Source organism: Pseudoliparis swirei, chromosome 16, assembly GCF_029220125.1.
Source record: "Pseudoliparis swirei isolate HS2019 ecotype Mariana Trench chromosome 16, NWPU_hadal_v1, whole genome shotgun sequence".
NCBI classification, from domain to species: Eukaryota; Metazoa; Chordata; class Actinopteri; order Perciformes; family Liparidae; genus Pseudoliparis; species Pseudoliparis swirei.
This window is the reverse complement of record NC_079403.1, coordinates 7,574,305-7,587,892: the sequence shown is the minus strand read 5'-3', so window position 1 is coordinate 7,587,892 and position 13,588 is coordinate 7,574,305. Positions and strand designations below refer to the sequence as shown.

At 44.6% G+C, this 13,588-nt stretch overlaps 1 protein-coding gene across 1 annotated transcript; it reads left to right on the top strand.

Annotated features, from left to right (window-relative positions):
• Window positions 1-11,292: 11,292 nt before the first annotated feature.
• On the top strand, window positions 11,293-13,335 carry sox17 (SRY-box transcription factor 17). The gene is made up of 2 exons (XM_056433945.1): window positions 11,293-11,753; window positions 12,107-13,335. Exons 1-2 carry the CDS (start codon window positions 11,456-11,458, stop codon window positions 12,970-12,972), a joined length of 1,164 nt encoding a protein of 387 aa, XP_056289920.1. The 5' UTR covers window positions 11,293-11,455; the 3' UTR covers window positions 12,973-13,335.
• The last annotated feature ends 253 nt before the right edge of the window (window positions 13,336-13,588 follow it).

Sequence of the window (13,588 nt, the reverse complement as noted above, 5' to 3'; positions counted from 1 at the left end):
ATTAACTCAGACCCTGGATTAAAATCTCAAAATAGAGAAATCCTTTTGAACAGATTGATTAAAAAGGGGGAAAGATGAGCGTGGGGTGGCACTGAGCTGCTGATATTCTCACCTGGGAGAGAAAGTCCTTTTGGAACTCAATGAAAACGCTGAATCGTGTGTTTAGCTCTCATGAATTCAAACGGTTTCAAAACAAAAACATTTGATCCATTAGAAGTTATACGGTCCTTATCCAAAATTACTTTTGACCATCAGCAAATCTGGTGAAAGAACTGGCTGGTGTCTTTGTGCACACTGACATCCGTTAGCTTTTAAGTTATTTCACAAAACATTTGCCATTTGTCCCCATTTTGGGAAACAGGTTAATTTGCTTTTAGGAGAAGATATTCCTGTCATATCTGTTCATTAAATATTAAGTTACAGCCGATAGTTAGCTGGTTAGTTTAGCTTAGCTTAGCATAAAGACTTTTATTGTGATTTTGTGCCGCAACTATCTAAACAATGTTGCATTTAGATCATTTGTGGGTATTTGCATCATCGCACAAACAACTCAAACGCACTCAAGTTAAAACCATCAATGAAGCTGCAACAAAAACATCTTACAACCTGCTCTGCCTGCACAATTCAAAGAAGCCACTTGCTTTTCATTACGCTTTCATTTTGAACCCTAGTTGTTTGGTGCAGGTTTTGGGGGAATGACGTTAGTCTTCTTGCTCAGATGCCTGACACTCGATATCGTCATCGCCGTGTGGCCTGTTTGATTGCGGGAAGCAGGTGTATGTTGGTGTGGCTTTTCAGACCAGATTTAGTCATCCACTCACTTCCCCCTGGACCCCAGGTTCCCTCTGCGTTTCCCAGCAGAGCTCAGCCCTCCCTCCCTCCCTCCCTCCTCCATGCAGAAAGCGTTTCCTTCAAACGCCACACACGGTTGCATGCGTTTAAGATGTATTGCATTTCCTTGGATAACCTTTTTGATACAATTTTTCTTTTTTTAAGTCTTGTTTTTTCTGCTGCACTCTCTTTTACCCTCATCCTCCGTCTCCACAGTTCCCCTCTCTCCTTCCAGACCCAAGCTCTTTTCCTTCCTGCCCTCTCACAGCTTCCTGCTCCGGCTCTTATCACTCCAGAAAACACGACACGGTCTCAGCCCAGTCAAACCAACACTAACCTAGACCCCCCTCTCCTTGGCCATCACTGCCTTAAATGGAAGTATTGTGGCCCCGCTGGGGTCTCGGTGCCTGCAGGGGAGTGAGTGGATATCACAGAGGCCATGTCATCCACCTGGGCCAAATCTGTTAATGGACTTATTTATTATAAACAATATAGCCTCTACTTCACAGCCTACAGAGGAACAATACATCTGAAGTGGCCAGGCGTGTTTTTATTTATGTATTTATTTATCTCAGAGGAAGCCGTGGGCACATTGGGACTTTATCAACTCATTCTCCTCCGAGGGGTTTTCCTCTGAGCGGAGGAAATAGTCTGCTTTGATTTACTTCGTAAAGCTGTGCCTTATATTACACCAAGAGGTGACTGCAGGGGGCCACGGCTGTGAAATCTGGTCTGTGGTTCAAATGCACAGAATCATGCTTTAGTTGACGTTATCTTGATTTAATTTCATGAATAACATTAAAGAATATTTCCTGGGTTTGGATTTTTCATCATTACGCTGTAGAATCGTACTCACTCGTTTGCCTAACATCTTTCTCAAATTTGTCAAATCAGATTCATATATTCTCATGAGCATCTTGAGTATACATGATTATGTGCATTGCTTGCAGGTTGTATTTATTGTTGTTCTATGACACTGCTGTCAGATACGGGTCTGCTAAGGCATGATAGAGCCTGTGTTATTGTAAGGCCACAAGGCCATCTGATAAGGCCCCATGCTCCGCAGCCCGCAACGATAACACATGTTTTGGATGGTGTCGAGCCAAAAAAGCCGAACCTGTCGCCGAACAGAATGCAACAATTCCAGCAAAGTTCAATGTCTGCACTACGGGCATTGATCAGAATATCTGGATGCCATTTCTCAGCTGCGAATAGCGTCCTCTTGGGTCTCCATTGTTTCACGCGCGGCAGCATGTCAGTGTAGGTAGTGAGCTTTTGTCTGGATGCAGAAACGTGATGATATCAGGAGGGACTTTCCCCTGAGTTTCCTGATATGAGCTTTTCCCATGTTATCATGTAGGAATAATCACTAGGGAGGGAGGGGGGGGGGGGAGTGTGTGTGTGTGCCAATCAGCTGACAGGGATTGCTTGAATTTGATTGTAAGGAAGAACATAAGAAGGCTTGTAATCTGTTTTAAAATAGTTTGACAACGTCTCTTACTCATTTTAAGGTCCAGTGTGTGGGATTTAAGATAATCTATTGGCAGAAATGGAATATAGGCTCATATTGATAAGTATGTTTGTGTTTCATCATCTTGAAAACAAGAATCATGGCGTTTGCTATATATTGACCCAACATGTTTTCTCTAGTAGCCCAGAGCGGATAAACCAACCACTGGCTCTAGATCGTGTTCTTCCGTTGGCCACAGGAGTTCTCAGACACACTTGACACACGGGCAAAGTTTCAGTTGCTTACAATCTACAAGCTCCCCGCCAGATGACACTAATTCATACCCACTTGACCTTTAACCCTCCTGTTACCTTTCGGGTCAATTTGACCCCATTCAATGTTTAATGTCGGTGTTCTTTGGGGTCAATTTGACCCCAGGCTGATTTTCACTGTCAAACATATAAGAAATATCAACTTTTTTATATATTTAATGGGCTATTTAGGTAGTCAACAAACAAACATAAAGTACCTCACACTTAAACTTGGGAAACAATATAAATTCTCATAATTTTCTGGAGGTTTTAATTGCTGGGGTCAAATTGACCCCGAGGGTAAAATATGTTAGTAAATGTAAAGGTAACAGGAGGGTTAAGTAGGACTGATTATTTAACATGGGCCTGCATATGCTTTCACAGCATAGTTAGACATTCTGGCTCAGTGTGAAATTAAATGTTACAAACATTACATCTAGTTTGTTTAATCAATTGAAAGCAGACGTATTGACACATTGCCAGGTTGCTACGTCATGTGTTACCAAACTATTGTCTGTTTATACTTCCAACAGACACAGGTATTGAGTAAATTAATATCTACTAAATGGCATTTATATCGTCAAATGTATTCATTTAAAGTGAGGCTGCATGGTGGGCTTCACTACAACTGTAGGGAGGGAGTAGATATTGATGATCCGGACCATTGTGTGTAAATGAACTGAGGAGATAATCTCCATCAGGTGAACTCTACCACTGAGAGGTTTAGTCAAACACAGGAACTCCTTGAAGTGTAAGATAGGCCAGATATTTGAGATAATGTATTGATAAAATGCTCTCATGGCGTACATTTCACTGAGACTCATTGTGGTTCGAACCGCCATGTTTCATGTTCATTATGTGTTAACATATTAATGCCAGCTCTCACTTTGCTCTTAAATAGGAAATAAAAAAAGGTGAAAGTAAAATGTTCACGCCTCAGGTTGATTTGAATTCCGCCCCACAGACTCGTCAACCTGACACCAATCCATCTGCCTCGCGATTTACTTTTGACGGGACTTTTGACGAGAGCGAGAGAAAGAAATAATTTGACGGAAAATATGTGTGAATCTGATTAAAGGTGGGTCGGCTCTAACTATCAATGCTGCTTGTTTTTATACAGCGTTAGTGTAAAGGGAACAACGTAGGGAGGAAGCCCTCACACACACACACACACACACACACAGTGCATTTCCTCCATAAAACCACAGCTGTGTGAAAACAACACATTCCTGAGCCATTTCTCTCACTTTAGCACAATAAAGGACTCGAGTGTCTGCAGAGCACTCGCTCACGTTGCTGAGTTGAATAAAGACTCGTGTGCGGCTAATTTGGTAATTGACAGCACGATCATATAAAATTCTTGCATCGTAGATAGGTAATGCAAAAGATCAGTATTGACGTGGGAAAACAGTTTTCAGGAGCTTTTAACCGCGGTCCAAAAAAGGAGAAGTCGTTGCGTCGATGAGGAAGTTCCAGCGATGACTTTTGGAGTATTTGTTCTGTGATCTCCAGAAATGACGTTGCATTCGTTCACTATGAGAGAAAATATGATGAAAAGTCTCATTTAAACCGAGTCTTAGGATTTTATTTCCACGAAAGCGCAGGATAAGTTGAAGCTGGGGATGTTTCCTCTTATCTGCTGTCTCTGCAGCTCCCTTATTGATCCAGATTCTTGCAAGGTGCGATGCCACTGATCACACACGCCATTATTGATCGAAATCGGTCACCCTGGGCCGCCGCGGCGTCCTGTTAGCACCCTCGGGGGTATCTGCGTTTTTGTTCTACGCTTTAGCGCCTCGCCAAGGCAAAGGCCACACATGAAAGGATCCAGCGTGTTTGAGCCACTGAGGAATCAATTCACACCCCGATTGTCAGATACAAAGGCTTCACTGTCTCTTCCCTTGTTTACAAAAAAACTAGTCTGGAGAGTTTGATCAGTAATTAACTCATTTCATCGCCAAGGCATCAAACACTGATTTTAAAATCTCGATATTATTCTGTTGAAGGTGCATCATCATCATCACCATCATCATCATCGGCGTCGTCATCATGTTGCTGCAAAACAGATTAGACGAATTGAGAGACTTCTGGGGCGGAGGGGTCAAAGGCAGGTCAAGTTGCGGTGAGTATAATTTATGTGGCCGGTGGCTGTCAGAAAAACAATAATGTTGCTCGGACATAATCTATCTTTGGTTTTCTCACCAATACTTGTAAAGCAATTCTTGTTTTGTGCCACAAAGCGAGAGCATATGAAAATTTAAAAAATGGCGGTTCGGCTGGACAGAAGTATTGTTGTGCCCATAAGTTATTGTTTAGGAGTATAACTTCATCCCTTTGATGGTAAAAAACTAATTATAAAATGGTTCATTAAATAGCGATAAGCTCTTTTTAGGATGTTATCTTAGCTGCAAATATTCACGTGCATGTTTTGTTCTAACAACTAAAATGAGTTATTTCAGGCTCAAACTCGTGTCAAGGACAAAAAGAAAAGAATGACCTAAAATAGACACGGCTTATCAGTTTGGGAATGGTCATAGCACCAGTAGGAACAATGGCGTAGCGAGATGGGAGCTGAGGTTCACCCTAATAATGCGACTGGTCTTGTCAAGGAACCTGGAGAACAGGAAGCCCCCTGTACCTCTGTCTTAATGGATAAAGCCATAAAAATGATAAACACGGGTCTCGATAAGTCTCCGTCGGGACAATGTGGATTTGGGTCGGGCCAGTAAGAGTGAGGAGATGAAAGAGTCCGCCCTCCCGTGCGGCTGACCTCCCTGCCCGTTTCTCTGAGGAAGCCTCGGCTCTCCCATTCCCCGCTTACTAATGGTGATTCATCAGTCAATCAAGACGGGCTATTAATACTTCCTTCTGCCTGTGGTCTTGGAAAAAAAGTACAGTTATAAATGAGTGAAAGTCACCCTGAGATCAAGGGGAGTGGCTGAGTATAAGTATACATGGAGTTAAATTATCATTCTGGTAGGACTTGGATCTTATAGTTTTAAAGGTTTGGCTGTTGTTTCTATTGGTTTATACACAGAAGATTAATCACTGAAAACACACAACAAAGTTAAGATAATTGTATTGGTTTTCAAACAAATCCCAGTTTAGCTTATTTATTTTTTAAATAGTGAAATTATTATGTAGAAATTATTATTATAATATATATATATATATATATATATATATTAGTATGAATATAGAAATGCATATACGTAGATATATAAAGTGATTTTGATGATTCTTATAATCCGTCAGTTTGGTTAGAGCCATCGTTGGACATTTTGGGAATTACGTTTCCAGTTGATTGGTCCCTAATTGGTTTTTGTGAGCTGTCGACCGGGAATAATAATGTACCTTTGTATTTGTGTTAAAATGTATGTATATATATATATATATATATATATATACATTTTATATATATATATATATATATATATATATATATATACATACATTTTATATATAGTCCTGTATATATATATATATGATCTTCTGGAGATTCCTTTCCCACTTGTGATGCCACTGATTCAAAGCCTCACACCGTATCCTTGACATTATAGTTGTAGCTGCATCCTCCATGTCGCCTCTGAGTGAAACTACAGCACGATGGATGTTCTCAGGAAAGAGACTTTGATTATTTTACTTGTTGCTTCCGTTTTATTGTTGGCCGACCGCTGGCAGCTCGCAAACGCCGAGGTCACCACAACTTGTCGTGAAAAGTTCCCAAACATCCTCGTGTTAGCATGACTAAAGGCATATTTTTCAGGATCCAGCGTATATTATTCGCCCGGCCCCCGGGGCTTCAGTCAACCACAGGAGAATGAGGGCGAGACGAGAAGATACAGCGGATGTGCTCATCTCCAAACTGAGCAGCAATCGTTTTTTTTATCATCGGTGCATCTGCATTCCGGGTGGTGCTGCAGACGGGCACGGGGTGGAGATATCAAAATGTCCTCTTGAAGCTGGCCAATAAACACGGCAGGGCCGAGTAGATTCCCACCTGATTCCCGACAGATTAACGCCTCCAGAACAATGAGACGAGAGTGGCGACCGCTTCCTGCGTGTCTGAGGCAGACAACATCCCAGCAGCGCTACCCTTTCTGCGGGGTTCGGGTGTGTGCTCTCGGGCAAGGGAACTTTCCCAGCAATCCCCTGAGGGAGGGGGGAAGACCGTACCACCAACAACACATCGGGTGATCTCCGTGTGCACGGGAGAGAGAGGCAGGTTTCTGTCTTGTTTTTATGGTGTCTGAATTTCAAGTCCCCAATTTCTGTGACCGAAGAGGGACCCTATCAAACATAGACTCTCATATCCTATTTGTGAGCATAATTTAACCACCGTAACCTGTGGACGATCTCTCACATCTGCAATTTCCCTCATGGGGTGATTCTCAGGTCGCTAAAGATCAACCATCAACAAAAAGCCATAAAGAAGTCACATTTTTCCTTGACTTATTTCCACGCCGATCCCCTCGCACTGTTTGAGAGCGGAATTCAAATTCATTTTAAATTCCTAAGTGACTTTATTAGTGTTAAAACCTAAAGTCTAAAAAAAAAGAGTGTGATTTCTATTTTCAGAATCCAGACTTTCTCTCCTCATTTCTCTTCTGCACACCTGTTATGTGCACCCCCCCCCCTCCCTCCCCTCCCCTTGCTCCTCAACCTCCTCATTCTCTCCTCCTGACGGGGACCCTTCCCCCATCCTAAAACACCTCCCGCTCTCCAGCAGGTGTTGGAGGAAGTCATAGTCTAATCAGATAATCTAAACAATCCCTATCTCACCATTGGCGATGACAAAGGTCTGCACGCTGACTGTATGGCTCCCAATTTATTGTCCTACAATACACATGACAAATTAACTGTCGATTAAAACGTCAGTCGATCGCCACGCTGTCGGCAACCTGCATTGAAGACGAGCTGTGAACACGTGACAGAGACTAAGAGCTAAGAGTAGAGCGACTATATTGAACTGAAACTTGACTCCAAATAAATGTGAGTGTGTCTCCGTGTCTTCTGGCCCTTTAAATAAGCAACCGTTTGCTAACTCTTCTCCGTATTATCTTTATAAGCTGATAAAATGAAAATGCTGTGGTTCCAGCTGAAGCAAATAGACATTTTTATACTTAAAAGACCTGTGTGATTGGAAAATGTGAGTCTAATCTATAACAACACATGTATTACAGTGTTATAATCATGTAGTGTTTCATTGTTACTTGCAATCCATGCATTTTAAATAATGTGTGTGTTCCCCATATGTAGAGCAGTGTGGTAAATGATTCATAAATGACGTGTTTTGTCTGTAAAATGTCATATTTGTGTCTGACCAACAGCCCGCCAACCAAAAACCTTCAATGAACCACGATAAGGCCAAGACATCGAACGCATCTTCTCATACGAGACAAAGACACAAGCAAATTTGTCTTCATGACAAATGACCCAAGTGATTAACTGATTATGAAAAAGCTAATTATGCTCTGTTATTTGACCGCCCCGTGAATTCACGACACATCCTTGAAGAAGTGTAGGATTCATACTGGGCAGAGTCCCTCAACATGTGCTGATAATTAGAGTATTGTTAAAACTCTGAGCACTTTTCCCTTCTGTGGCTTTGTCCGGCTCAGGCCTTTCGCGGCTCAGGGGATCAGCGGCGAGTGCTAACATATTTATACCTTCCGCCCCTGTGATTTAAACTAACACCACTGCCTCGCAGGGCGGCACAAAGGAGCCAGCAAACGCATTGTGCAATTCCCAAGGAAACCACCCACGGACATTCACGCAGCGAGACTGGCGGCCGGCAGCTCGACCGCGTTTCAGGACTCACTCGGAAGGCGGACAGTTTGTGCCGCTACGCCAAGGACAGGAAGTGCTTGCAGAGGGACAGGAAGTGCTCACTGCTGCAGTAGCCGAGGCTGGAACTGAGATAATGCCATTGTGTAAGCAAGCCGAGTGACCTCTCCCTTAGCGCTGAGTCCAGAGGCTGGCGTCGAGAGCCCTGGCCCCCACCCAGCCCCAGACTCCCCAGGCACGGGGCGGGGGACTTGGTGCAGGGACAGGGGGAGGAATGGAGGGAGGAGGGGGTGGGGGCATGAGGCGTGTCCCCCCCTCCCAGTTGTCCCCCCCACCACCACTCCTTTGGGTCAACTCTGAACCTCACCTTGTGGAGGAAGTGTGGCTACGACTCCAGACTTTATGACTTCTCCCATCAAAAGACAGGATTTTACACTCCCACACAGCTAGAGAGAGAGAGAGAGAGGTGGCCAGGACACGCTCATGCCCACGCCCATGTCAACACACGCATTCACAGAGACACACATGCAAACAGAGTCTCTCTTTCTCCACTCTCTTGGGACTGGAGGGGGAAACCTTATCAGGTCATAAGCAGTAAAATAGACGATGACAGTATTATAGTCCAGATCCTGTCCCATGCAGCGCTTGGCCTGACGCTCCATCCAAAACACCCGCCCACCGACCCCTAGAGGGTCGCCCGGCGTGCTCTCTGTGTCCCCGCTGGTGTCTGCCCAGGGGCACCGAAAGGTTGCATAAGCATCTCTCATATTTCTGTCAGCCCCTTTCGCCGTGACACAGTGGCCCGTGTGCCACAGCGAGGGAACGGGCCGAGAAGAGCTGACAGGTTGAGGTCTGCTGGCTCCGATAAGAACCGGCACCGGCTTGTGGGTGATGTTTGGGTTTCTGACCACCAACAGGGGGCTTCGTTCAATATAAACACTCCAAGTCTGGACATTTGAGGTGCAACAGGTTGCTTTAATCTTTCCCCCACCGAGTCACCGTCCTGGTCGGGCACAGCTGCTCCGAAAACAAGGATACAGTCTCACGCATGTAGCTCGCACGTGTGTTTCAAAGAGTTTATGGAGTTTATATTTGACAAACTGGTTTGATGTCAGTGAAGCAGTCCTCAAGTTTCACCTCAAACTCTCTCTCAAATGTATTCTTTGTCAAATGAAAATATCTTTTTGTACCTTTTTAAACTGAGACAAAGCTTATTAATAATACAATAAAGTGAATAAGGATCCACTGAGGTAAAAATTATTGAACTAGGACATACCGTTCAAAAGTTTGGGGTCATCCAGACAATTTCGTGTCTTCCATGAAAACTCACTTTTATTTATCAAATGAATTGAAAATTGAATAGAAAATATAGTCAAGACATTGACAGGGTTAGAAATAATGATTAATATTTGAAGTATTAATTTTGTTCTTCAAACTTCAAGCTCAAAGGAAGGCCAGTTGTATAGCTTATATCACCAGCATAACTGTTTTCAGCTGTGCTAACATAATTGCACAAGGGTTTTCTAATCAGATATTAGTCTTCTAAGGCAATTAGCAAACACAATGTACCATTAGAACACTGGAGTGATAGTTGATGGAAATGGGCCTCTATACACCTATGGAGATATTTCATTAGAAACCAGACGTTTCACCTAGAATCGTCATTTACCACATTAACAATGTATAGTGTGTATTTTTGATTTATGTTATCTTTATTGAAAAAACAGTGCTTTTCTTTGAAAAATAAAGACATTTCTAAGTGACCCCAAACTTTTGAATGGTAGTATAGTTCAAACATTTCAAATGAAACGCACCTTCAATGTGTGTATGAGTTGTTGAAAGAAATATCATCTATACAAAGTATAACAACAAAATAATACATTACTTTCTTTACTTTTTTAACATGATGCTTTATTTTTAGTCCTCCCAGACATTACATTATTGCCATTTTGTACCTTTATGGAAATAAAAACAAGAAATGTGAGCGTTTTTTTTCAGACACATCTGTTCTCTTCATAAATGTGATACCCCAAAAAAAAGTCCTGTAGATCATTTTACGCCAACAACTCAATCAATCAGCTGGTCATTAACATCCCAGACCGACGTCTAGTCGGGTAACAGTGTATCCACGGCCGTTTTGACGTTTGCGCATCACAGCCAGACACAAGCGCGCGAGTATCACAGCATCTTCCAGGTTCTTTGAGTCAGAGGCCTCAGCACTTAACACAACATGACATGGGTGTTTATTTAAGCTTTCTTATTTAGGTCTATTGATTTCACTTTGAGGAACGTAAAATACTCCAACGCCCCTTTGTTCGGCCCTTCTCATTAGGCTGCAATCAACGAACGTCTCCATCGAGAGACGACTGTGCGTAAAGGTTGCGAATGAGGGGACCATTACCTCCACGCGTAGACCTGATATTCTGGATTTTAACTCACTTAACGCCCCCCCCCCCTCCCTCTCTCTCCAATACACAGACTGTGGATGAAGTGTATTGCTGTCTGCACATTAGTGTCAGTCTAATAGAAAGGGGGACTATTAAAACTGGACGAAATAATCGTGATTGTGGATGAAAGAGTTTCACCTCTTTTCTCTCCTGAAGTATGTCACATATTGACAACTTTTTAAAGCCTTTGTACTAAAGCCTGGGTTTATATCGCAATGTTTGATATCTCCAAAAAAGCAAACATTTAAGTGCATATATTATTATTTGTTATCTATAGTTTGCATATAATATAAATCTCCCGCGTCTCTCCTGAGAGGGGCTGAGCGCTTCAAACAAGGGTCGGAGGCGGACTACTCGAACTTTTTTACACCTTTGTAGTCGCGGGCACTCCCACCACATGGTGATTGGCTGCCTGTGAGTTTATAGCGCAGCAGCCTTCACATCCAGCACTGAGTATTCGGTTCACTTCAGTCCACGCGACTCCTGCGAATGGCTTATGGATGTGACTAATTACTTTCCAGCTTTTCAGCCAGAACCCGCGTTAAGTTCTTTGTGTCTGTCTGCTGGTTCTCCGCCGCAGTGCGTTGCTGCTGCCCGCCGGTTCTCCACAACCTCCCCGCTGGACAGAGATGAGTAGTCCCGATGCGGGTTACGCCAGCGACGATCAGACCCAGGCAAGGTGTAAGATGTCAGTCATGATGCCTGGAATGGGACACTGCCAGTGGGCCGACCCCCTCAGTCCTCTCGGGGACGCCAAAGTGAAGAACGAGCCGTGCGCCTCCGGCTCCGGCAGCCAGAATCGCGGCAAGACCGAACCGCGGATCCGCCGACCCATGAACGCGTTCATGGTCTGGGCGAAGGATGAGCGCAAGAGACTGGCGCAGCAAAACCCGGACCTGCACAACGCGGAGCTCAGCAAAATGTTGGGTAAGTCTTTTTTTTATATACCTCGTTTCTATGTCTATGTGCCAGGGCTGTACGGATTATTTATAAAGAGTATTATATGTTCTGTTATTTATACGCGTTTATTGTTTTTAAAGTCGTTTTCGTTCGGCTCAAACAACATGAATGGTTGTTTCTCGATCCGTGCAGGGGGCGCTTGAGGCAGCAGGTGAAGTTACCACGTGATTAAAAGTTAGTGTCGGAGTTAAGCTGCACATAACCTCAAAAACCTGCCCCTGCCCCCTAAAATGGCAACAATCTATTTGTGTGTGCATCACCAGACCGCATACAGTCTCTGCTGACAGATCATTGATGTGCACTCTCCTCTTGACCTGCAGGGAAATCATGGAAAGCCCTTCCTGTCACAGAAAAGCAGCCCTGTGTGGAGGAGGCCGAGCGCCTGCGGGTTCAGCACATGCAGGATCACCCCAACTACAAGTACCGGCCCCGGCGGCGGAAGCAGGTGAAGAGGATTAAGAGGCTGGACTCTGGCTTCCTGGTCCCGTCCATGCCCGGGGATGGCAGAGGGTGCGTGGAGAGTCTGGGCCTCGGCTACCACGAGCACGGCTACCAAGTTCCCCCGCAGCCGCTCAGCCACTACCGAGACGCTCAGGCTCTCGGGGGCCCCTCTTACGAAGCCTACAGCCTCCCTACGCCTGACACCTCTCCTCTGGACGCTGTCGAGTCAGACCTCATGTTCTTCCCCTCACATTCACAAGAGGACTGCCACATGATGCCGGCGTACGCTTACCACTCCCAGGCGGCGGAGTACCAGCCCCAGGACCACCACGGCAACGCCATCCTGCACCGGCACCTTGCCTCAGCTCCGGAGCAGCCCCATCAGTCTGCCAACCTTCCTCCTTCCTACATGGGATGCCCCAACCCTCTGGCCATGTATTACACGCAGCACTGCAGTCCCAGCCACCCCAAGCGGCATCCCGGTGGGGCGGGACAGCTCTCCCCGCCACCGGACTCCCACCCGCACTCGGCAGACAGCGTGGAGCAGATGCACCACTCTGAGCTGCTGGCCGAGGTGGACCGCAGCGAGTTCGAGCAGTATTTGAGCTCCTCTTCGGCGCGCGCGGACATGGCGGGCGCGTACGGGCCACACGAGGCCGGCATGCAAGGACCCGAAAGCCTGTTATCATCGGTGCTGTCAGAGGCCAGCACAGCTGTGTATTACTGTAGCTACAACAACTCCTAACCTCCTGCCCGCCCCCGTTAGCCGGCTGCACGGACACATGATCTGACCTCAAATCTCTGTAGCTAAATTTGAACAAAAATGTTTTTTTTAATTTCTATTTTTTATTTTATTTGTCATCGCGAGGCTACACACACTACCAGGCCCGTGATATTTTAAAATGCCGCCTTCGGGAAGGCTGTTGTACTGTAAGAAAGAAAAAAAGGCGTAGAATATTTTCAACACTGGTTTTAACTTTTTCTTCCTCTCTTGCAGGGTTTCATTTTGTGATATTAAATATTGAACGGCCACTATTTTAACGTTTATGTATATACTAAAGGTGTTGTTTTTTTTGCACTTTTGAGAAATAAATTTTTTGCAAATAGACTCATCCTCTTGTATTTATTATTTCACATTCTCTTGCATGTAATCACCGAAATAAGCTTTCTCTCACATGTATTTATTGTCTTCTTTCATTTCCAAATCAAATGCTGTATCACCTAAAAGCAGTCGGGTCCGTTACCTTGTGAACAATTGACTTTTCAGATGTTTTTTCTACTCATTCGGCGTCGACTCTGTATTACACGCCACTATCTCTCTTCCACATGGAGCGTAAACGGGCTCCCAGCAGCCCCGGTTG

What these genes read in the sequence shown, in the direction of transcription:
- sox17 (XM_056433945.1), top strand. Translation starts at nt 11,456, where the DNA reads ATGAGTAGTCCCGATGCGGGTTACGCCAGCGACGATCAGACCCAGGCA. An exon ending in GGAGCTCAGCAAAATGTTGG is followed by an intron (nt 11,754 to 12,106) that starts GTAAGTCTTTTT and finishes CTTGACCTGCAG; the next exon opens with GGAAATCATGGAAAGCCCTT.